Here is a 24,901-nt window from a genome sequence, read left to right as displayed (position 1 = left end):
GGACACAGCAACGAGGGGGAGACAGTAATGAGTGGGGAGACAGTAATGAAGGGGACACAGCAATGGGGGGGACAAAGCTATGAGAGGGGAGACAGAAATGTTGGGTGAGACAGCAATGAGGGGGACACAGCAATGAGGGGGGAGACAGCAATGAGGGGGGAGACAGCAATGAGGGGGGTGACAGCAATGATAGGGGACACAGCAAAGGGGGGGACACAGCAATGAAGGGGACATAGCAATGAGGGGAGACGGCAATGATGGGGGAGACAGCAATGAGGGGGGAGATAGCAATGAGAGGGACAAGCAATGAGGTGGACACAGCAACGAGGGGGAGACAGTAATGAGTGGGGAGACAGTAATGAGGGGGAGACAGCAATGAGGAGGGAGACAGCAATGAAGGGGGAGACAGCAGTGAGGGGGTGGAGACAACAATGAGGGGTGAGGCAGCAATGAAGAGGACACAGCAATGAAGGGGTCACAGCCATGAGGGGGGACACAGCCATGAGGGGGATACAGCAAAGAGGGTACAGAGCAATGAGGGGGGACACAGCAATGAGGGGGGAGGCAGAAATGAGGGGGAGACAGCAATGAAGGGGACACAGCAATGAGGGGGGCAAAGCAATGAGAGGGACACAGCAATGAGGGGGGTCAAAGCAATGATGGGGAGGCAGCAATGAGGGGAGACACTATTGAGGGGGGACACAGCAATGAGGGGGACATAGTAATGGGGGGGAGATCGGAATGAGGGGGGGAGACAGCAATGAGCGAGGTGAGCAATGAGGAGGGAAACAGCAATCTTGGGGGAGATAGCAATGGGGGGGGGAGACAGCAAGGATGTGGACACAGCAATATGGGGGAGACAGCAATGAGGGGGGAGACAGCAATGATGGGGAAGATAGCAATGAGGGGGGGAAACAGCAATGAGGGGGAAACAGCAATGAGGGGGAAACAGCAATGAGGGCGACACAGCAATGAGGGTGGAGACAGCAAGGAGGGGGCTGACAGCAATGAGGGGGGCACAGCAATGAGGGCGACACAGCAATGAGGGTGGAGACAGCAAGGAGGGGGCTGACAGCAATGAGGGGGGCACAGCAATGAGGGCGACACAGCAATGAGGGGGGAAACAGCAATGGGGTGGGAGACAGCAATGAGAGGGGAGACGGCAATGAGGGTGTCACAGCAATGAGGGAGGACACAGCAATGAAGGGAGAAATAGCAATGAGGGGGGAGACAGCAATGAGGGAGGACACAGCAATTAGGGGGGAGACAGCAATGAGGGGAACACAGCAATGTGGGGGAGACAGCAATGGGGGGGGAAACAGAAATGAGGGGGGAGACAGCAATGAGGGGAACACAGCAATGAAGGGGACACAGCAATGAGGGGGGCAAAGCAATGAGAGGGACACAGCAATGAGGGGGGACAAAGCAATGTTGGGGCAGACAGCAATGAGGGGGAGGCAGCAATGAGGGGAGACACTATTGAGGGGACACACAGCAATGAGGGTATCACAGCAAGGAGGGGGACATAGTAATGAGGGGGGAGATCGGAATGAGGAGGGAGACAGCAATGAGGGGGGTGACAGCAATGAGGGGGGAGACAGCAATCTTGGGGGAGATAGCAATGAGGGGGGAGACAGCAAGGATGTGGACACAGCAATGAGGGGGAGACAGAAATGAGGAGGGAGACAGCAATGAGGGGGGATACAGCACTGAGGGGGGACACAGCAATGAGGGATGATACAGCAATGAGGGGAGAGACGGCAATGAGGGGGGAGACAGCAATGAGGGGGGAGACAGCAATGAGGGGGGACACAGCAATGAGGGGGGAGACAGCAATGAGGAAGACATAGCAATGAGGGTGTCACAGCAATGAGGGAGGACACAGCAATGATGGGGAAGATGCCAATGAAGGGGACACAGCAATGAGGGGGGACTCAGCAAAGAGGGAGGCGACAGCAATGAGTGGGACACAGCAAGGAGGGTGGGCACAACAATGACGGGGGCACAGTAATGAGGGGTGAAACAGCAATGAGGGGGGAAACAGCAATGAGGGGGGTGACAGCAAGGAGGGGGCTGACAGCAATGACGGGGGACACAGCAATGAGGGGGGTCACAGCAATGAGGGGTAGACCACAATGAGGGAGGAGACAGCAATGAGGGAGGACACAGCAATGGTGGTGGATATAGCAATGGGGAGGAGACAGCAATGAGGGGGGAGACAGCATTGAGGGGGGAAACAGCAATGAGGGGAACACAGCAATGAGGGGGGAGACAGCAATGAGGGGGGTGACAGCAATGAGGGGGGAGACAGCAATGAGGGGGGATACAGCAATGAGGGGGGAGACAGCAATGAGGGGAACACAGCAATGAGTGGGACACAGCAATGATGGAGGAGATAGTAATGAGGGGGAGACAGCAATGAAGGGGACACAGCAATGAAGCGGGGGGCACATAAATGAGGGGGAGACCACAATGAGGGAGGAGACAGCAATGAGGGGGGAGACAGCAATGAGGGGGAGACAGCAATGAGGGGGACATCGCAATGAGGGGGAGACAGCAATGAGGGGGGGCACAGCAATGAGGGGGGGCACAATAATAGGGGAGACAGCAATGAGGGACACAGCAGTGAGGGGGGTGACAGCAATGAGGGGGGAGACAGCAATGAGGGAGAGACAGCAATGAGGGGGGGCACAGCAATGAGGGGGGGCACAATAATAGGGGAGACAGCAATGAGGGACACAGCAGTGAGGGGGGTGACAGCAATGAGGGGGGAGACAGAAAGGAGGGGGGCACAGCAATGAGGGGGAGACCACAATGAGGGAGGAGACAGAATGAGGGGGGGTGACAGCAATGAGGGGGACACAGCAATGAGGAGGACACAGCAATGAGGGGGACACAGCAATGAGAGGGGAGACCACAATGAGAGAGGAGACAGAAATGAGGGGGGAGACAGCAATGAGGGGGGAGACAGCAATGCGGGGACACAGCAGTGATGGGGAGACAGCAATGAGGGGGGAGACAGCAATGAGGGAGGACACAATAATGAGGGGGGGAGACAGCAATGAGGGACATAGCAGTGAGGGGGGTGACAGCAATGAGGGTGGCACAGCAATGGGGGGGAGACAGCAATGACAGGGGAGACAACAATGAGGGGAGACAGCAATGAGCGGGGACACAGCAATGAGGGAGACAGCAATGGGGGGGACAGCAATGATTGGGATGAGCTCAGACCCGAGGAAGGTTGATCGTTGATTCTGTCCCTTCCTAGGGAACAGTTTGTCAATCCTTGAAAACGTTCCACATCCTGGAAATAAAGCATTAGCACAGAGGAATCTCCCTGGGAAGGTCCCTGGGAATTGTCAATCGTTTCCTCAAAAATGAATATTCCTTCACTTACCCCTGACATGTCGATGATGGACAGAAACTGGAGAGTCAGGAGGAGAATTCATTGTCTGTAAAGCACTTTGGAACATCCTGAGGCTTAGAAGGCACTATATAAATGCAGGTCTTGGCCTCATGATAGCACAGTGCTGGAGACCTGTGTTCAATTCCTGCTTCAGGTGACTCTTTGTGTGGAGCTTGCACGTTCTCTCTGTGTCTGTGCGGGTTTCCTCCCACACTCCAACACGTGCAGGTTAGGTAAGTTGGCCATGCTCAATCGCCCACAGTGTTTGGGGAATGGGTCAGTGTGGATTGTTGAGCCTAAGGGCCTGTTTCCACACTGTAAGTAATCTAATGTGTTTGATCCAATTGGATGTGATAGAAAGCTCAGTATTACTGGTTATCTTTTCAAACTTTATGGAACAGGGTTTGATTTATAACTGGGACCTCATACCTCACAGCTGCATATAAAGTGTTATTTACCCCTTTTCTGTGACTGCACTAACCGGATAGTTCCAAAAACTTGGTGAGTTGCTCTTGCTGTAACTGGTGCAGCAGCACTCTCTGCTGGTAGGACATTGCTACTGCCTGAATGTTTTTTAAAAATTGTCCTTGATTTCAGGACAGGCTCCATAGAGCCATCCAGCGTGGAACCAGACCCTTCGGCCCAACCAGTCCATGCTGAACATAATCCCAAACGAAACTAATCCCACCTGCCTGCTGGTGGCCCATATCCTTCCAAACATTTCGTATTCATAGTTAAAAATCACACAACACCAGGTCATAGTCCAACAGGTTTAATTGGAAGCACACTAGCTTTTGGAGCATCGCTCCTTACCAGTCCAACACTGGCATCTCCCAATCTTTCTTATTCATGTGCTTGTCCAAATGTCTTTTAAACATGATAGTTGTGCCCACATCCACCACTTCCTCAGGAAGTTCATTCCACATTCAAACTGCCTTCTGTGTAAAAAATTGCCGCTCATGCCTTTTTTAAAATCTCTCTCCTCTCACCTTAAAAATGGCCCCTACTGTCTTGACATTCCCCCAACGGAAGAAAAATGCCTACCAGTCGCCTTATCTATACCCCTCAGTATTTTATAAACCTCTATCAGGTCTCCTCTCAACCTCCTACACTCCAGTGAAAAAAGTCCCAGCCTGTCCAGCCTTTCTTTATAACTCACACCCTCCATACCCGGCAGCATCCTGGTAAAACTCTTCTGAAACCTCTCCAGCTTCATAATATCCTTCATAGAACTGGGTGCCCTGAACTAGACACAGTATTCCAGAAAGCTATAGAATAAAGAATATCAGAGACAAGGAATTCACCTTTCAAAACTAAATATTAATCCTACTTAAAATCCTAGCTGTTTGATCAAGTATTTTCCTGTATCTCCTTATGCTTTGTATCAACATTTGGCTGACACTCTGCTCTGAAGTGTCTTGGGGATGTTTTCCAACATTAAAGGTGCTACATTAATGAAGTTGTTATTGTGCCTTCCTTTGACATTAGGTGCTTTCAGAACCCTCTGGTTGTGTGCTCTAATTAGTAAGCTGTCAATAATTGATGGGGATTTGCCTCTTTGTTTCAGTGTGCTGTTGATTGTTGGTTCAAGTCCCACAGTGAGCCCTCACCCATGTGTGGAGTTAAAGAGTCGAGAGTGTGGTGTTGGAAAAGCACAGCAGGTCGGGCAGCATCAGAGGAGCAGGAGAATCGACGTTTCCTGATGAAGGGGTCATGCCCGAAATGTTGACTCTCCTGCTCCTCGGATGTTGCCTGGCCAGCTGTGCTTTTCCAGCACCACATTCTTAAATCTGATTCTCCAGCATCTGCGGCCCTCACTTTCTCCTGACATAGGAAGCAAACACTGGCCTGGACCAGCTGCCTCACATAGCCCTGTGTGGTGCTGTAGACCCCGTTTGACAGGGATGTATCAGAGTGTCACTGAGTACTGACTGGATTGTGCTGTGCTCCATTGCAGAGTTTCTCAACGGGATGGGGCAGACCCGTTGATTGAAGAGGAAGACGCAGGAGATGCTGCGGAACCCACAGGACAAGGAACAGGTAAAACCAACCTGCTTTCCCCTCCCTCTGCGCCCCCCACCTCCCCCCACCTTCACCACCAACCCAGGGTTCCAGCCCCTTGCCCTGACACCGGACACGAACACTTGTGGGTTTAGTGGTGCGTGGGGTAGCTGCTGTGCTTCTGGGGCAGAAGCTCAGGGCTTGGGTCCCGTTCCATGTCTTGACGGTCCAAGAACATCCATAACAAGGGCAAACAGTTTGAGAATCGACCCTCAAATCCATCCGATGCTCGCCAATGGGAGATGTTAAGAGTAGGAGCAATTCCTGATTAATCACCTCAATGTTGGAGTCCTGACTGTCACTATCTCTAGCTTAAGGCAACAATATCTATGTAAAGCTGCGTATTTCCACTCCCTGAATGGACTGTAACACTCCCCCCCACCAAAAGCAGGTCTGTGAATACACAGCTTGTAAGGCTGCAATTGAGGTTAATTCAAACGGAGGTCTCTAGAACATTATCTTGGGTCTCTGGATTACACTGGATCTCTGGATTTATAGAATCTCTGCAGTGTGGAAACAGGCCCTTCAGCCCAACAAGTCTACACTGACCCTCCGAAGTGTATCCCTCCCCATCCATTCCCCATGACTCTACATTTACCCTTGAGTAATGCACCTAACCTACACATCCCTGAACACTAGGGGCAATGCACCTAACATGCACATCCCTGAACACTAGGGGCAATGCACCTAACATTGCTGTGTTCCCCCTCATTGCTGTGTCCTCCCTCATTGCTGTGTCCTCCCTCATTGCTGTGTCTCCCTCATTGCTGTCTCCACCGTCATTGCTGTGTCCCCCTCATTGCTGTGTCCCCCCTCATTCCTGTCTCCCCCCTCATTGCTGTGTTCCCCCTCATTGCTGTGTCCCCCTCATTGCTGTGTTCCCCCTCATTGCTGTGTCCCCCTCATTGCTGTCCCCCCCTCATTCCTGTCTCCCCCCTCATTGCTGTGTCCCCCATCATTCCTGTCTCCCCCCTCATTGCTGTGTCCCCCATCATTCCTGTCTCCCCCCTCATTGCTGTGTCCCTCTCTTTGCTGTCTCCCACTCATTGCTGTGTCACTCCTCATTCCTGTCTCCCCCCTCATTGGTGTCTCCCCCCCCCCCATTGCTGTGTCCTCCCTTCTTGCTGTGTCTCCCTCATTGGTGTCTCCCCCCCCCCATTTCCGAGTCCCCCTCATTGCTGTCTCCCCCTCATTGCTGTCTCCCCCCTCATTGCTATCTCACCTCTCATTGCTGTCTTCCCCCTCATTGCTGTGTCCCCCGCATTGCTGTGTCCCCCCTCATTGCTATGGGCAATGCACCTAACATGCACATCCCTGAACACTAGGGGCAATGCACTTAACCTACAAATCCCTGAACACTAGGGGCAATGCTCCTAACCTACACATCCCTGAACACTAGGGGCAATGCACTTAACCTACAAATCCCTGAACACTAGGGGCAATGCACCTAACATGCACATCCCTGAACACTAGGGGCAATGCTCCTAACCTACACATCCCTGAACACTAGGGGCAATGCACCTAACATGCACATCTTTGAACTGTGGGAGGAAAGAGGAGAAAATCCTCACAGACAGGGGAAAACCATGCAAACTCCACTCAGACATTCACCCGAGGCTGGAACCGAACCCAGGTCCCTGACACTGTCAGTCAGCAATGCTAACCACTGAGTCACTGGGCCATTGTAAGCTAGGAGCAGGCAGATGGGACTGTTTGGGATTATGTTTGGCATGGACTGGTGGACCAAAGGGTCTGCTTTCTTGCAGTTGAGTGCATGACTCTATTTAAGGCAGAAATCCAACAGGACAACAATGTCTTGAAGAATGGGTCACTGTTGCCAGTGAGGAGAACGTCGATTTGTAACTTGTTCTTCTCATGGGAGGATGAGGGTCGATTTTGCTAAAGTGCCCTTTCTGTGTTGGGTGGGACGGAAGGAGGAAGAGGGGAAAATTCACTGATAAGCTGGCACGAGAAGGCTGACAGCAGGAGTGGACTGGGTTAGGAAGGGACGTATGGAACCCAGGATCCTTCAGAGTTTCAACCAGTTAAGCCTGTGAATCTGCTTCCATGTGAGGCAGACAGAATTTAGTTTTGGTGTCGCAGGACAATGGGAAAATGGAGTTTGATCCAAAGTTCAATCTTGATAGCATTGAATGGTGGAGCAGACTCGATGGGTTGAATGGCCTATTCCTGCTCCAATTTCTTACATTCAGTTTAGTTTCGCAGCTGGTTAGGTCTAGTCAGTCACAAACTGAGCACTGCATTTGCCCCCAGACAACACTTAGCTTTGAAGTAACTCCACAGAGTTTGGTATCCCATCATCCTTTAGTTAAATGTGGAGAGTCCTTGACACTGGCTCATCTTCCACAGAGCCGGCTCTCAGAGTGAACAGAATTTCTGTTTTTTTTTATCACTCCTGTTCTTTTTTAAAAATTTTCTCCCACACTACCATTGTCAGGCTTATTTTTCCCCAGCACCCACGTTGTGTTGGACACAGTGAAGAACAACGTGTGTGTAAATCTTTATTTATATTCCACCACCAGGAAGAAAGGAAACACCCGAGTGGCCAGTGACAAGCAGTGCCCTTCTCATCAAAGGGCAAGGCTGTGTGATCAAACAGTGAAGGGGAGGGCAGGGGTTAAATCAAAATAGGATTGGAGGGGGAAATAATGCATTCCGCTCCCTGCAGCGCCCACCTCTCCCTGAACAACTCCAGGGTGTTGGTGGTCACCGCGTGCGCCTTCTCCAGAGACACTCGGGCTCCAACGTAACCGCGGAAGAGGGGCAGGCAGTTGGCCCTAACAACCCCCTCCATGGTCCGCTGCCTGGACCTGTTTATGGCCAGTTTGGAACTCTGTCAGCCAGGGCTCCCTGATTGGACCAGTTAACAGCTCTAATCGGGGAACTGCTATTCTTAGAGGTCCACCTGGCTGACCCCATTGTAATCACGACAAGTTTCAGGACCGATTCATTATTTTATTCAATGAGATTAGCTTCTGTATAAAATACAAATAGTTTCTTCCTTCTAACTGGGCTGTAGATGGCACTGTATCACTTTGTTTGAAGTCTAAATTCGCAGGCCAAGTCACAGGATTCCCAACTCAATAGAGATCATTCTTTGACTCCCAATAGGATTCCATTGCTTGAGGCATGTTCTTTAGCAATGTTGAATCACTCACCACCCCCCATCCTTACTGCTCCTCCTGAACATTTGGCGTACTCCTGGGTGGCAGTGATCAATCCTCAAGCTGTGTTTCAATGCTTTCCTTCAATGGCTACCCTCAGTGGCTGAGATAAGAAGTTCAATAGCACGGGACTCAAAGTAACATCTCGCTGTGCGTAGCCTGCCTCACTCTGACGCTGAAATAGGAGACACTGAGGGAGGTAATGGCCTACTGGTATTATCTAGATTAATAATACCTAGTGGTAGAATGTAGAATTTGAAATCATTTTTTTTTAATCTGAAATTAAGAATCTAATGATGACCATGTATCCATTGCTAGTTGTTGGGAAAAACCCATCTGGTTCACTAATGTCCTTTAGGGAAGGAAACTGCCATTCATTCCCAGTCTGGCCTACCAATGTGGGCCAGAGCAATGTGGTTGACTCTTAACTGCCCTCTGGGCAATTAGAGATGGGCAATAGAAGCTGGTCTAGCCAGTGACACCCTCATCCCGTGAATGAATAAAGAAACATCTGGAGTCAAGGTGACACCTGACCTCAAAATGAACTGGAGTGAGACTTCCTCTGTCATTACGGACTCTGAATCTATATTGGTCTCACAAGCATTTTAGTAATGAAGGGCAGGGGTGGGGCTGGGGGGGTGAGGGCACTGGTGGTGGTCGTGGTGTGTCAGGATAAAGGGGCGGCCATTTTGGACTGAGAAGAGGAGGAATGTCTTCAAACAGAGACTGATGAATGTTTGGAATTCGATATTCCGGGGGCTATGGATTCTCAGGATGGAACTCGCCCTTTTTTTATGACTCAGGGAATTGAGACGGGACAAGGTGAGGGAGACATACCCATCAGATCTTAGTGAGCGACAGAGGATGCTCGAGTTGTCAGTTAGACTGGATGGGGGCACTGGAGATTGGGAAGTGTCCGGATAACCTAAGCGTACACTGAAGGAGCGAGAGTACGCCACTCTGCCCTTCAAGCCTGCTCCGCCATTCAGTGAGGCTGACCCTCAGCTCTATTCTTGCAAGCTTCCAATAATCTTTCAGCCACTGGCAAATCAAGAAATGTCTTAAAAATACTGAAAGATTTTGCGTCCACTGCCTTTTGAGGAGAGGAATTCCCTTTGAGAGAAAACAATGTTGAGGGTGGAATAATTGAAATGAAACGTCGGGTCATGAGCACAGGTAGAGGCCATTCAGTCATCTTGTTAATGTTAGCTGTTTGAAAGAGCGGTTGTGTTTTTTTCCCCTACAGCTCTCAACTGAGCTACCCTTTCAGACCTATCTAAACAACTCACTGAAGAAAAAGACTTTTCCTCACAGTTCTCTACTGATTATTTAAACTGCGTTCTGGTAACCAATCATCCTATTTGTGGGAGTGGTTTCTGTCAGTTTACGCTATTACACCCCTTCATAATTTTGAGCGCCTCCATTTGATTTCTGTCTAATTTTCTCTGATCGAAGGGGAATCTTGTTTTTCCAATGAGCTTGAACCAACCCAGTGTGGGGTTGGAACAGGTTTCTCTTCCACCCTTTGACACCATGTCCCACATAATGGACCACGTGTCAGCTCCTGCTGCCAGGAGAATTACCTTGAACGTATGATATTCTGATTTGTGGACTGCTTCTTCAGGATTGAGATCTGTTCTGAATTCCAGTAGCCTGTTCTGTCTACTTGCCCTTAGTTTGCGCGTGCTGTAGCTCAGGTCTGAGTTTGTTGCCTGTCCCGAATTGCCTTTGTGTGGGTGTTTAATGCCCACCTACAGCTGAGTGGCTTGTTCAGGGTGGTGGGATGGGGGGGGGTCAGTTACTCAGGGTGGCGGGGTGGGGGCATCAGTTGCTCAGGGTGGTGGGGAAGGGGGGGCTCAGTTGCTCAGGATGGCGGGGTGGGGGCATCAGTTGCTCAGGGTGGTGGGGAAGGGGGGGCTCAGTTGCTCAGGATGGCGAGATGGGGGGGTCAGTTGCTCAGGGTGGCGGGGTGGGGGGGGGGGTCAGTTGCCCAGGGTGGCGGGCAGTGGGTGGGTCAGTTGCTCAAGATGGCGAGATGGGGGGGGTCAGTTGCTCAGAGTGATGGAATGGGGAGGGTCAGTTGCTCAGGGTGGCAGGGTTGGGGGGGTCAGTTGCCCAAGGTGGCAGGGTGGGGAGGGGGTCAGTTGCCCAGGGTGGCAGGGTGGGGGGTATCAGTTGCTAAGGGTGGCGGGATGGGGGGGTCAGTTCCTCGGGGTGGGGGGGGTCAGTTGCTCAAGGTGGGGGGGGGTCAGTTGCTCAAGGTGGCGGGGTGGGAGGGGTTAGTTACCCAGGGTGGTGGGGTGGGGTGGGTCAGTTGCTCAGGGTGGCGGGGTGGGGGGGTCAGTTGCTCAGGGTGACAGGGTGGGGTGGGTGCCAGTTGCTCAGGGTGGCAGGGTGAAGGGGATCAGTTGCTAAGGGTGGCAGGATGCGGGGGTCAGTTGCTCATGCCGGTGGGGTGGGGTGGGTCAGTTACTCAGGGTGGCGGGGTGGGGGGGTTAGTTGCCCAGGGTGGGGGGGGATAGTTGCCCAGGGTGGCGGGGCCATTTTACAGTGGGTCTGCTGTAGTCATTGGTTGGGACAGTGTGGCCCCACAGCTGGGAAGTGATGTTATTGCTGGACTTATGATCCTGAGTCCCTGGGGCAATGGGTTCACATCCCACCATGATAGATGAGGGCAGTTTGAATTCAGTAAAGTTCTGGAATGGTGACCTCCTGGATGTCTGTAAAATAATGAGAGGTGTCGGCAGAATTAATGGTAGATGTCTTTCCCTAAGATGGTGAATCTCAAGGTGATGGAGCCCATTTTTGAGGGGAGAGATTTGAAAAAAGACACAAGAGGCAATTTTTTTACATGGGGGTGGTTCCTGTGTGGAATGAGCTTCATGGGGAAGTGATGGATTTGGATATAATTATAATATTTAAAAGACATTTTGATGGATCCATGAATATGAAAGCTTTGTAGAGGTATGAGCTAGGAGCAGGCAGGGTGGGACTAGTTTAGTTTGGGATTGTGTTCGGTATGGACTGGTCGGACCAAAGGGGGGAGTGAGGACTGGAGATCAGGATCGAGAGTGTGGTGCTGGAAAAGCACAGCCGGTCAGGCAGCATCTGAGGAGCAGGAGAATCGACGTTTCGGGCATAAGCCCTTCATCAGGACCGAAGGGTCTGTTTCCATGCTGTATGACTCTGTGACTCTACGGCCATGAATCCATTGTCAATTGTTGGAAGACCCCACCTGGGTCAATAATGTCCCTTAGAGAGGAAAGGTGCTATCCTTACCTGGTCTGTGCTACACATCACCCCAGACCCAGAGCAATGTCATTAACTCTTACCTGCCCTCTGGGCAATAAATGCTGGCCTAGCCATGATGCTGTCACCCTGTGAAGGAATAAATGAAAAAGAAGGGGGTCATCATGTAATGTACAGTTTTGGGCTCTACATTATAGGAAGTATGAGAGCGAGTACAGATGTAGATTTACAGGAGTGGTTCCAGGGAGGAGAAACATCAGTGATGAGGATAAATCTACAAAGTTGGGACTGTTCTCCTTCTTAAGACGGCAGCTGAGAGGAGATTTAGTTGAGAATTTTTAAAATCATGAGTAGGCTGAATAGAGTAGATAGAGAGAAACTGTTCCTCCTTGGAAAAGGAGCAAGAAGGAGGGGTGATATATTTAAGATGATTTACAAAAGAAGCAAGGGTGATGTGACTCAGTAAGTAGTCAGCACTGCCCGGATGTGTGGTGGGGCAGGGGTTCAACTGAGGTATTCAAGGGCCGTTGATTATTTGGAGAGAAACGTGCAAGGGTACAGGGGATGGGAAGGGGAAGGGGAAAATAGGAGATTGGCATGTGATAGTGCTGTTCGTTTGTAGAGCTGGTATAGGAACAATGGGCCAAATGTTCTCCTTCTTACTCTGAGATGACATACTGTCGTCCTAAACTCTGCCACAAGGGGAAGCAACCTCTCTGCGCCGATCAATTCCATACCCTCTAACTATCTTATATGGTTTGATAAAGTTGCCTCTCACTCTTCTCTATATTCCGAGGGATAGAGGGTCCATCTACTCAACCTCTCCTTATAAGGCAGTCCCTCCTTACATAGAGAAAGTGAGGGCTGCAGATGCTGGAAGTCTGAGTCGAGAGTGTGGTGCTGGAAAAACACAGCAGATCAGGCAGCATCCGAGGAGCAGGAGAGTCGACGTTTCGAGCATAAGACCTTCAACAGGAACTCCCCCTCCTCAATTCTCCTGCTTCTCGGATGCTGCCTGACCTCCACACCTGGAATTAGCTGAGTGGACCTTCTTTGGATTGCCTCCTATGACAGACTCTTCCCTAGTTATGGAGCCCAGAACAGTTCACAGTGTTCTAGCTGTGACCTGATGAATGGCCTCCCTATTTTCACACTCTATTCCCTTTGTGATTAGAGCAAGCATTGCATTTGTCTTTTCTATTACCTACTGAACTTGGATTCCAGTTCTTTGGTGATTCGGGCACCAACGATAGGTTTTGTAGTAACCCTGTGGGTTTATGATCCATATTAACAATGCTGGTGTTCTATTCCAGTTTTATTCATTAAGTTTGATGAGATTTGAGCTCTTTTTACAGGAATGTTGTGTATGGGATTGCTAACGCTGTGACAGAACCACTCCCCTCCCATTCCCCAGGTGCTGTTGCTACAGATTTCGACGGTGATGGAATGCTGGATCTCATCATCTCTCATGGAGAGTCCAGGGCTCAGCCACTGTCTGTGTTCAAAGTAACCCAGGTATGTGTTTGTGTGGTGACCATTTACAATTCCCGTCTCATGGTTATTGGCCAAAACTGCTGAATGGAGGGACGGGAATAGGTGTGTGTTTTTGATTGGCGCTCACTCGACGGGATGAAGGGCCTTTTTCTGTGCTGTAGATCTCGATGATCCACTCTTCACCACTTAATGCGCCAGGTCAATCTCATTCCGTTCTCCCCCTCACCGCCCACGACATGGCAAGGCCCCTGGCTAAGGCTGGGGCTGCAGTGGAGGAACATCAAACGTTGCTGCTGGCTTCCTCATTCACTGTAGGCCAGGGTCTTTCCAACAGAGGTCCTGATTGGATCTCGGGCGGAGGGCAGACCTTCCTCAAGTTGTAGCATGAGGCCAGTCCCCTTGATGGGCTATGACCATGCCAGTTGGAGGTTAGGTTTGACACCCCTCCCATCCCTCCTAAGCCCTTCCCTCATCTTCCCCATTATTAGCAAGGGAGCATCAAAGAGAGATGTCTACTGCGGGAAATAACTCAGCATCACCCCCTCCATCACCCACTCCTCTCACCCTCTCGACAAAGCCAAGACACCACTGGAGATCATGCAGTGATGGAATGGGATCCATTCAGACCCTGATTCTTGAGCTTTAGCCCAGTGGGGGTGATGGCCATGGTCCTAGGTGGAAGGTCAAAGGGCAAAGGTGGCAAAACTCGTTTGTTTTGTATCTTTGATTAGAGATTCTGCTGGCAATGCTAGCTTTCACTCTGAATCTATCCTCCAATCAGAGCCCCCTTGAAATGGCTGCAATAGCATAACAGAGGAAGTGCAACAAAAATAGGCCATTCTGCCCACAGAGTTCTTGCTAGTGTCTATGACCCACTCAAACCTTCTCCAATTTCTCCTCAGCTGAATCTATCACTATGACCCCGTTTTCCCTTCTCCCTCATATTCCTGTCTGGCTTGTCCACAGGTGTGTCAGTACTGTTTGCTGCATACTGCCCATGCCATTGAGCTCCTCTTGAGCAACAGCAAGATGGAGCCCAGCTTCATCTCCATGGCGCCAGTGTCAATCCACATGGAACGTTTCTCAGCTGGACACACTGGGCCTGCAGGAAATTCCTGGCCTGACCCACCTTCGCAAACAGGAGCTAGATGACTTTGGCAGTGCATCTGCCTCATTCCCACCCTCTACTGACTGAACAGAGCCAATGAGAAGGAGCTGTCCCCTTCCAAAATTGATCTCCTTCCCGTAACACCCCATACAGGGCCCAGTGATTCAGAAGGGAGTCTGCTGAATGTGGCAACAAGGAATGGATAGGAAGAGGCAACACCCATCCATCAGCCAATCACAAAGCAGCCAGTTTGGTTCGGGTCAGTTGGCGGCTTCTATAGGAAGGTTTGTCTGGTCTAAAAGAGCCTGCACATTGAAAGCTAAGCAGTGATAAGCCTGGTTAACACTTGAATGAGTGACCATTCAGGGACGCTGGTTAGTGCTTCCAACTCTGGTCCACAACATGCCCAGACCCAAAATACCAAAAGGATTACTCCATGAGGATCACTGACTGGTATGGCATTGAAGTGCGGGGGAGCTTCACCGGTTTTGTTCTGGGTTCTTTTCAAAGGGCACCGATAACAATTGGCTGAGGGTCATTCCCCGGACCCGGTTTGGTGCGTTTGCCCGTGGGGCAAAGGTGGTGCTGTACACACGGAGAACTGGGCCGCACCTCCGTATAATCGATGGAGGATCTGGGTATCTCTGTGAAATGGAGCCAGTGGCACACTTTGGATTGGGTACGTAGTATCTAAAGGCTGTGTGTTGCCTTGAGTTACTGTCTGTTTGTTAATGTTAGCAGGGTCCTCTGGCACTGCTGGGTTGGGGGGAGGGGGAGCGGTGTCACTGAGATATCACTGTGGGGGTCTGCTGGAGTCCTCCAGAACACTGTAATAGCACTCCACATGTTGACATGATGTTCTGATCTTTACCACCTTTCAAGGTTGGCATGAGTCAGTGAGATGTGAGTGTGGTGCAGGTCAGGCAGCATCCAAGGAGCAGGAAAACCGACATTTCAGGCAAGAGCCCGTCATCAGGAATGTGAGCCGAAGGGGTGGAGAGACAAATGGGAAGGGGCTGGGGCTGGGAAGAAGGTAGCTGAGAGCAATAGTTAGATGGAGGTGGGGGTAATGGTAATAGATCGGAGAGGAGGGTGGAGTGGATAGGTGGGAAGGGAGATTGGCAGGTAGGACAGGTCATGAGGATGGTGCTGAACTGGAAGGTTGGAACTAGGATAAGGTAGGGTGAGGGGAAATGAGGAAACTGGTGGAATCCAAATTGATGCCATGGGTTGAAGGGTCCTGAGGTGGAAGATGAGATGTTCTTCCTCCAGGCGTCGGGTGTTTAGGAAGTGGCAATAGAGGAGGGCCAGGACCTGCATGTCCTCGGCAGAGTGGGAGGGAGAGTTGAAGTGTTCAGTCACAGAGGGGTGGGGTTGGTTGGTGCGGGTGTCCCGGAGATGTTCTCTGAAGCATTCTGCGAGAAAGCGTCATGTCTCCTCAATGTAAAGGAGACCACTAGTGAGTTCACTAGCGGTGCCATTCGTGAGACATTCTAGGTCTCAAACTATGAGAGTTGTCATTTTTGGGGGTTTGGTTTGGATTCAAGGGGATTCAGAGACAGATGCCATGAGTGAGGCAAAGGCAGAGAAATGGGACTATTTTGGTTGTTGGTTGATGGACACTCAATGGTCCAAATGGCTACCTTCTGTGACTATTTGACACCTCATTTATTTACGTTTGTTCACCAGATGTTGTCATTGCTGGCTGGGCCAGTATTTAATACCCATCATTAATTGCGCTTGTGAAGATGGGGGTGAGCTACCTTCTTGAACCACTGCAGTCCGCTTGCTGTAGTTTGGCCCACAATGTCCTTAAGGGAGGGAATCCCAGGATGTTGATCCAGTGACAGTGAAGGAGGGGCTGTATAAATGCCCACTCAAAGTGTGACACCTGCCCCCACCTGCTCCCAGCACCATTCCATGTATTGATCCAGAACATTCTGTAGGGAAGACCAGCTGTTGCCTTGCCATCAGAATGCTCTCCAGTCAGATTGACAGCTGAACCTCCCATGATTCATCTGTCCTTTGGGTGAGATGTAAAATAATCCGCATGGGCTTGAGTGGAAATTAAAGATTGTGTTCCAGATCTCAGGCAATTGTGAGGGAGCTCTCCCAGGGCCCTTGTCTGTATTCCTCCCATAGCCAACATCAGTGAGACAACATGGAGTACCTTGTCATGTTCAGCTTAAAGAGTCTTGGTCAACTCAAAATGGCTGCCACATTAGACCATAAGATATAGAACCAGAATTAGGCTATTCAGCCTACTCCCTCATTCAATCATGGCTGATATGTTTCTCAACCCCATTCCCCTTGCCTTCTCCGCATAATTCCTTATTTTGTATTAGATTTTTTTAACAGTGTGGAAACAGGCCTTTCGGCCCAACAAGTCCACACCGACCCACACAAGGTGCAACCCACCCCCCTATGCTTAACACTACAGGCAATTTAGCATGCCAATTCACCTGACCTGCTCAGCTTTGGACTGTGAGAGCAAACCCACACAGACACAAGGAGAATGTGCAAACTCCACACAGTCAATTGCCTGAGGTAGGAATTGAACCCAGGTCTTTGGCGCTGTGAGGCAGCAGTGCTAGCCACTGTGCTGCCCATTGCACCACCACAGACTCAAAGTAAGCAAAAGGCTGTGACTTATTCCTGAGTAGCGCAATAAGCAGCTACCCTAGTTCCAGCATTTTCCCTCGTGGTTACCTTAGTTAGTTCCTGTCGTGGGATATGGGCATCGTTGGTAAGGGCTACAACCATTCCTCATTCATCCTTCAGAGGGTGTGCTGACTGCTTGGAGTATGGCTGTCAATGAGGTGAAATTATCTGACAGCTCTGCTAGATCAGGGCTTCTGAGATTTTCTCCCAGCAGCACTGAAGGAATTCCAATTTCTTTCCGAGTCAGAATAGTGTGTGCCTGGGGGTGGTAATGGGGTCAGGTGAGGGTGGTATATTAGGTCCCCTCTTGAAGGCTCACTGTGCTCAGGTAAGAGATGGAACTGGAGGGGGTGGGGGATATGATTGCAGCCTGACCATGGGGTGGCTTAGTGGTTAGCACGGTTTCCTCACAGCACCAGGGACCTGGGTTCGATTCCAGCCTCAGTGACTGTCTGTGTGGAGTTTGTGCACTCTCCCTGTGTCTGGGTGGGTTTCCTCCCATAGTCACAAAGATGTGCAGGTTAGGTGGATTAGCCTTGGGCAATATAGAGGAACCTTGGTTATCTGAAGAGCATGTGCAGAGAGTATTTTGTTTGGATAATCGAGTGCTGGATAACACAGTTTAGCAAAGCATTGGGACCTTGTGATCTTGTTTGGATAATCAAGATTCCTCTGTATAGGGTTAAAAGGATAGGGCAGGGGGCTAATCTGGGTGGAATGTTTTTTGGATGGTCAGTGCAGAGGCTGAATGGCCTCCTTTTGCACTGTAGAGATTTAATGATTCTCATTCTCATGTGCTTGCTGTGTTCTTCTAGGTCATGGATGTCAAAGGTTTGGGACAAATTATCAAGTAAATTTTTTCTTCAGCATTTCACGTTATCTGCAATTTTGTAACAAAAGTATTCGCCTTTCCAGTGCGAAAGGTTTTCACCTTCCATGCTGCAAGGTTCCAGCTTTAATCCCTGTTTGTAAATAATGTTACATTCTCCGGCAAGACAGAGGGTGGATGTTTACTGCTCTGTTTTACATAGAGGAATCATCCATCTTATCTATAAAAGATGAACGAGATGGGGGGGGGGGAGCTAAAATTATTGATGTAAGTTTCATAAATCCATTTCTCCCCCTCAGAAAAATCTGACAGGACCTCATAAAATGACAAAATTGAGGTATAAATTAATTTTATGAACTACTAAATAACAGTAACAGACAGCCAGTCCTGTATTCTTTATTGCAGTAAAATAAATGTGTGAACCTGATGTAGGATTAGTTACTGCACTTAACGTAGGCCTCTGTACGTGCTTTTCTACATCTGGACTCTCTCTGCTCCAGGCACTATGCCTTCTTATTTTCTTGTTCATGTGATGTGGGAATTATTGGCTGGGCCAGAGTTTATCACCTGTCTCTAGTTGCTCTTGAGAAGGTGGGAATGAGCTGCCTTCTTGAACCACTGTAGTCCACCTGTCCTAGGTATACCCACAGTGCCCTCAGGGAGTGAGTTTTAGGTTTTTGATCGATCGAACATAGATTAGATTCCCTACAGCGTGGAAACAGGTCCTTCGGCCCAACAAGTCCACACCAACCCTCCGAAGAGTAACCCACTCCCCTCTGAGGAATGCACCAAGCACTATGGGCAATTTAGCATGGCCAATTCACCTGAATGTGGTTTTCTTTGGATTGTGGGAGGAAACCGGAGCACCCGAAGGAAACCCATGCAGACACAGGGAGAATGTGCAAACTCCACACAGACAGTGGAACCGAACCTGGGACCCTGATGCTGTGAGGCAGCAGTGCTAACCACTGAGCCACCGTGCCGTCCCATAGTAGAGCAGTGATATATTTCCAAGTCAGGATGGTGAGTGACTTGGAGGGGAACTTGCAGATGGTGGTGTTCCCATGTATCTGCTGCTCTTGTCCTTCTAGATGGAAGTGGTTGTGGGTTTGGAAGGTGCTGTCTAAGGAATCTAGCAGAGATAGCTATCGGTTCAGCTATGTAAGTTTGCATCACCTATAGTTAGAGGTGGTTAAGAAGATGTTTAGCACGCTTGCCTTCATTGCTTAGAACTTTGAATATAGGAGTTGGACTGTTAGGTTAGGATTGTACAGGATATTGTGAGACTTTTTCTGGGGTACTGTGTCCAGTTCAGTTCTCCCTGTTATAGGGAGGATATCATTAAGATGGAGAGGGTTCAGAAGAGATTTGCCAGGATATTGCCAGGAATAGAGGGTTTGAGTTATAAGGAGAGGTTGGATTGGCTGGGACTTCTTTCACTGGAGCGTAAGAGGTTGAGAGGTGACCTGATAGAGGTTTATTAAATCATGAGGGGGATAGATAAGGTAAATTCCTAGTGTGGGATATTTCAAGACTAGAGGGCATCTGTTTAAGGTGAGAGGAGAAAGATTAAAAAAAACATCAGGAGCAACGTTTCTGCACAGAGAGTGGTTCGTGTGTGGAATGACCTTCCAGAGGAAGTGATGCATGAGGTTACAGTTACAATGTTTAAAGGACATTTAGATCAGTACGTGAATAAAAAATGATTGGAGGGAAATGGGCCAGGAGCAGGCAGGTAAGGTTAGTTTAATTTGGGATTATGTTCAGCATGGACTAGCTGGGACAAAGGGTCTGCTTCCATACTATCTGATTCTATGGCTCAATGGATGGAACAAAGGAACCTTGTTTGATTGTTCATGGTAAGTGGGTGTGACTGGCTGGGTCAGCATTTATTGCCCATCCCTAGTTGCCCTTGAGAACGTGGTGGTGAGTTGCCTTGTTGAACCGTTGCAGTTCACGTACTGTGGGTTGACTCACAATGTCCTTAGGGAGGGAATTCCAGGATTTTGACCCAGTGACAGTGAAGAAATGGCCAATATATTTCCTCTCATGGGATGGTGAGTTGCTTGGAGGGGAACCTGCAGGGAGTGCTGCTCTTGTCCTTCTGGATGAAAGCGGTCATGGGTTTGGAAGGTGCTGCTGGAAGAGCTTCTCTGAATTGGCTCTACCTCTTTGTTCTAAGCTCCAATGACCACAACCAGAAATGCTCCTTCCTCCACCACCCTTCACATGTCGAAGTTAAGACTCTTCGTTTGGTTGTTAGATTCCAAGGTCTATGAAACCACTGATTTCCTCAACTTGTCTGTCTTTCTTTCAATCCACAGGTTTTGTAAATTCCCACGTTTGCGCTGCCAAATCATTCCTTAATTTGACTCAACATGACAGTATGTTGTGATTATTTTTATCAGTTGGTAACAATCTCTTGCTGATGTACTGAAGATTAAGGATCCTAGCTCAATTTCAAAGCCACGATTAGCTGATCCTTCAATGGAAATTAACCAGTAAGGGAGGCAGCGGTCAGTGGAGGGCAGACAGGAGTGTGGAAAGTGATTACAATCAGATCAGACTTGATCGTATCGAATGGTGGAGCAGCCTTGAAGGAAAGATGAATTCAGAATCTGACTTTCGAGTTTGAGAATTTGTATATCATGAAATATCAGGTTGTTGGTTTGCTCGCTGAGCTGGTAGGTTCGTTCTCAGACGTTTCATCACCATGCTAGGCAACATCATCAGTGAGCCTCTGGTGAAGCGTTGGTGTTCTGTCCCACTTCCTATTTGTGTGCCTTCGTCTGTTACAGTGGGCGATATCATTTCCGGTTCCTTTTCTCAGAGGTTGGTAAATGGGGTCCAAATTGATGCGTTTATTGATGGACTTTCGGTTTGACTGCCAGGCTTTGAGGATTTTCCGTGCGTATCTCTGTTTAGCCTGTCCTAAGATGGACGTATTGTCCCAATCAAAGTGGTGTCCTTCTTTGTCTGTGTTTAAGAATACTAGTGATAGTGGGTCATGTCTTTTGGTGGCTAATTGGTATTTGTGTATCTTGGTGGTTAGTTTCCTGCCTGTCTGTCAGTTGTAGTGTTTGTTACAGTCTTTGCAGGGTACTTTGTAACACTAGATGTCGCAGTGGAATGAACAGTCAATGGAGAACTGCAGACCACGTCTACAGGAAAGCATAACACACAGACCAGATGTTCAGCTACTGGAGCAATCATCCCAACACCCACAAATGGAACTGCATCAGGACATTATTTAAGCGGGCCACAACACAGTGCAGCGCCCAGGAACTACAAGCAGCAGAAGACAAAACACCTATACAGTGTATTCAAGAACAATGCGTACCCGATAAACACAAGATTAGAGTGGTGCTGGAAAAACACAGCAGGTCAGGCAGCATCCGAGGAGCAGGAAAATCGATGTTTTGGGCAGAAGCCCTTCGCAGAAGGCGCCTGCCGAAACATCGATTTTCCTGCTCCTCAGATGCTGTTTGACCTGCTGTGCTTATCCAGCACCACTCTAATCTAGACTCTAATCTCCAGCATCTGCACTCTTCACATTCGCCTATCTGATAAACACAGTCCACCGATTCTTAAACAACAAACCCAAACAAGTAGACACAACACCCCCAGAGACTCTACCCACACTACCACACATCAAAGACATCTTGGAGATGACTGCCAGACTACTCAGACCTTCTGACATCATGGTAGCCCACAAACCTACAAACACACAGTTACAGCTACTGAGGAACCTAAAGGACCCTATACCAACAAATCAAATGTCATTTACAAAATACCCTGCAAGGACTGCAACAAACACCCCATCAGACAGATGGGCAGAAAATGAGCCGTCAGGATACACAAGCACCAACTAGCCATCAAAAGACATGACCAGCTATCACTAGTATCCTGACACACAGACTAAGAAGGACACCACTTTGACTGGGAGAACACATCCATCCTGGGACAGGCTAAACAGAGACATGCACAGGAATTCCTAGAGGCCTGGCATTCAAACCGGAACTCCATCAATAAACATATCGGTTTGGACCCCATTTACCAACCTCTGAGAAAATAAACTGGAAATGATGTCAGCCACCTTAACAGACCAAGACACAGAAATAGAAAATTGGACATTACACCAGCACTTCGCCGGAGGCTCATTGATGATGTTACCTAGCGTGGTGACAAAATGTCTGAGAACAAACCTACCAGCTCAGCAAGCAAACCTACAACCTAAACTTCACCCTGAGCTACAAATCTTCTTAAAAGCCACAAACAATGAAAGATTATGGTTGTAAAGGCCTGATGTTAGTAATGTGATTGTCAATTTGTCAGATCATCGTTATGACCCAATCAGTTTAATGAAATGCTTTCAAGTTCGGACAAATGCCATCTTTACCCAATCTGACCTACATCTGACTCCAGTCCCGGAAGGATTCATTGGCCTTGCAGATGCATTAGTAATAGATGCATTAATAAATTAATAATAGAAATGCTAAAAGGCATGGAATCCTACAGCCCAGAGAGTGCCATTCAGTTCATTGTGCCAAATTACCTGACAGTCATACAGATCTACAGCACAGATAAAGGCCATTCAGCCCATTGAATCTGATCAAAAACAACCATTTAATATATATCATCTCATGTTCTGGCACTTGACCCATAATCTTTGATAACTTGGCAGCACAAGTGCACATCTGAACGCTTCTAAAATGTTACAAGGGGTTCTGCCTTCACCACCCTAAAGCAGTGAGTTGCAGGTTCCCATCACCCCCACATCCCATCTCGCCCTCTTGCTCCTAACCTTAAAGACCAACACTTTGAAAGCACCTTCCAAACCCACAGCCTCTAGGCAGACAAAAGCAGCAACTGACTGAATCCTCTTCCATCTGCATGTCCCCTCCATGTCAGTCCCCAGGTTGAGTTGGAATTATATCATTGTTCCTTCACTAATCCCCACTTGCCTGGATGAGGGCAGCTCCAACTACACTTAAGAAGCTTGATACCATCCAGAACAAAGAAGCATTCTTGATTCGGATCCCATCCATTACTGTAAACATTCACTTCCTTCAACATTGACGCTCAGTAACAGCAGTGTGCACCATCTACAAGATGTAAGACATGTTGTAGTAAGTCACCGAAGCTCCTTTAGCAGCACTTTCCAAACGTGTCGCCTCTACCAGCTAACAAGCTGAAGGCGAACAGAGACATGGGAACACCACTTTCAAGCTCCCCTCCAAGCCGCTCACCATCCTGACTTGGAAATACATTGCTGCTTATTCACTGTCACTGGGACACATTTCTGGAATTCCCACCTGAAAGGCATCGTGAGTATCCTGAACCAAATTGACATCAGTGGTTCACGAAAGCAGCTCACCAGCACCTCCTCAAGGGCAACGAGTGACTGACAATAAAGGCTGGTCCAGCCAGCAACACCCATATCCCAAAAACGAAAAATTAAAAATAAAACTAAACCCCAGCCTTTGCTGACAGGCAGAGAATGAACAATAATAATCTCAGGTTGCTCTTTTAAGACTTAGTCACTTGACGAGAGTGTTTTTCTTCTTGGACTGTAGCAACACAGCCCCATAGTGTCTATCCCCTAATGAAAAACCAGCCAAGGAAAACAAGTACGTTTTCTGCCCTTCAATGCAGTGTTTTAATAAAGATGAAATTCTCAATTTTTGCCCTTCAAAAATATCTTGCAAAACATCTGGGCTGGGAAAGGTTATTTTAATCAACGATGAGGTATTTCAAAGGTTGTTTGTGCACAGTGCTGACTTTAATCTGAACACACAAAAGCCATTTTCCACATGAATTAATCTGTTATGTTATGAGTTTAGGAAGCCTTGCGATCATTTCAGGAGATTGGGATGTTCAGTCTGCTGTTTCATGCAGATTGTTACCTTGAGTCAGTCTGAAGTGTGAGTGAGTAGAGTAGGGGGAGGTGAGTAGAGCAGGGTGGGGGGGGGCAACAGGCTTGTATGAAGTGTCGGTGAACTGAGTCTCACTGGGACGCACGGCAAGGGTGGGGAATGTCAACAGCTTGAGCAAAACAACATCTGATTGCTGTCACTGAGTCGTGCATTTCCAGGGAGACTGGGAGCTGTCAAATGTTAGCATGGAAGTGATATGCTCCAAACCAAACAGTGCAAGCTATTGTTGGATGGAGAAGGAATGAGGTGAAGAGGCTGATTTGGAGTGTCTGTGCTCAGTTGTGCGTAAAGACCTTTCCTACTGGCACTCAGTTTAAACCAGATGTCAGGTACCAAGCATCTGTGTAGTGCCTTCCCTTCAATCTTATTGACATTATGTTAAAGCTGATGTTCCTCCCCTAGCAATGAGTCCCCTCTCCAGGAAATTATGGTCCTTTAGGTTGACCTGTATACTTGCATCTTTAGTTATGATTTTTACTGGGCTTAACTCATTCAGGTTACTCAACACGCCAATTTTAACAATCACATCTTCCATGACCTCACTCTTTGTGATTGCTGGAATCCCCACCAGACCCATAACCTTCCACGATCTCTACCTTGCACCAATTCCAGTCGCTTGTGCATCCCTGGTTTTAGCCGTGCCTGGGCCCTAATCTCAGGAATGCCCTTCCTAAATCTCTCTCACTTCCTTTAAGATGCTTAAGTCAATATCTTTGACTGAGCTCTTGATGATCTGTCCTAACAATTTCTCCTCTCATGACTCAATGCTATATTTGTCCAATGCTTCATCCTGTCAAAAGCATTTGTATCATGATATCAGCAGTGCTGCTATTTTCTAACCAGCCTTTTCAGAGATGTTCTTACACACCTCTGGAGCAGAGGGGCCTCCTGGTTCAGGAGTAGGAACATTACCACCACATCTCAAGGGCCCTCTCTTCATGAAATCTTAATGACGATAGGAAACGCGAATGG

The 24,901-nt window shown here is 48.8% G+C and overlaps 1 protein-coding gene across 4 annotated transcripts in view; it reads left to right on the top strand.

Annotated features, from left to right (window-relative positions):
* Positions 1 to 24,901, top strand: part of crtac1b (cartilage acidic protein 1b) — a 432,025-nt gene that overhangs the window by 388,309 nt on the left and 18,815 nt on the right. For all 4 annotated transcript variants that reach the window (XM_060842222.1, XM_060842221.1, XM_060842219.1 and 1 more), the window contains exons 9-11: positions 5,364 to 5,446; positions 13,316 to 13,416; positions 15,014 to 15,182. In XM_060842222.1, the coding sequence (XP_060698205.1) occupies positions 5,364 to 5,446; positions 13,316 to 13,416; positions 15,014 to 15,182 (353 nt within the window). The remainder of the gene's footprint in view (positions 1 to 5,363; positions 5,447 to 13,315; positions 13,417 to 15,013; positions 15,183 to 24,901) is intronic.

The sequence above is a fragment of the Hemiscyllium ocellatum genome, chromosome 22 (genome assembly GCF_020745735.1).
Source record: "Hemiscyllium ocellatum isolate sHemOce1 chromosome 22, sHemOce1.pat.X.cur, whole genome shotgun sequence".
In the NCBI taxonomy this organism is placed as follows: domain Eukaryota; kingdom Metazoa; phylum Chordata; class Chondrichthyes; order Orectolobiformes; family Hemiscylliidae; genus Hemiscyllium; species Hemiscyllium ocellatum.
The sequence above is the reverse complement of the archived record's forward strand: the minus strand, read 5'-3'. Positions and strand labels throughout refer to the sequence as shown.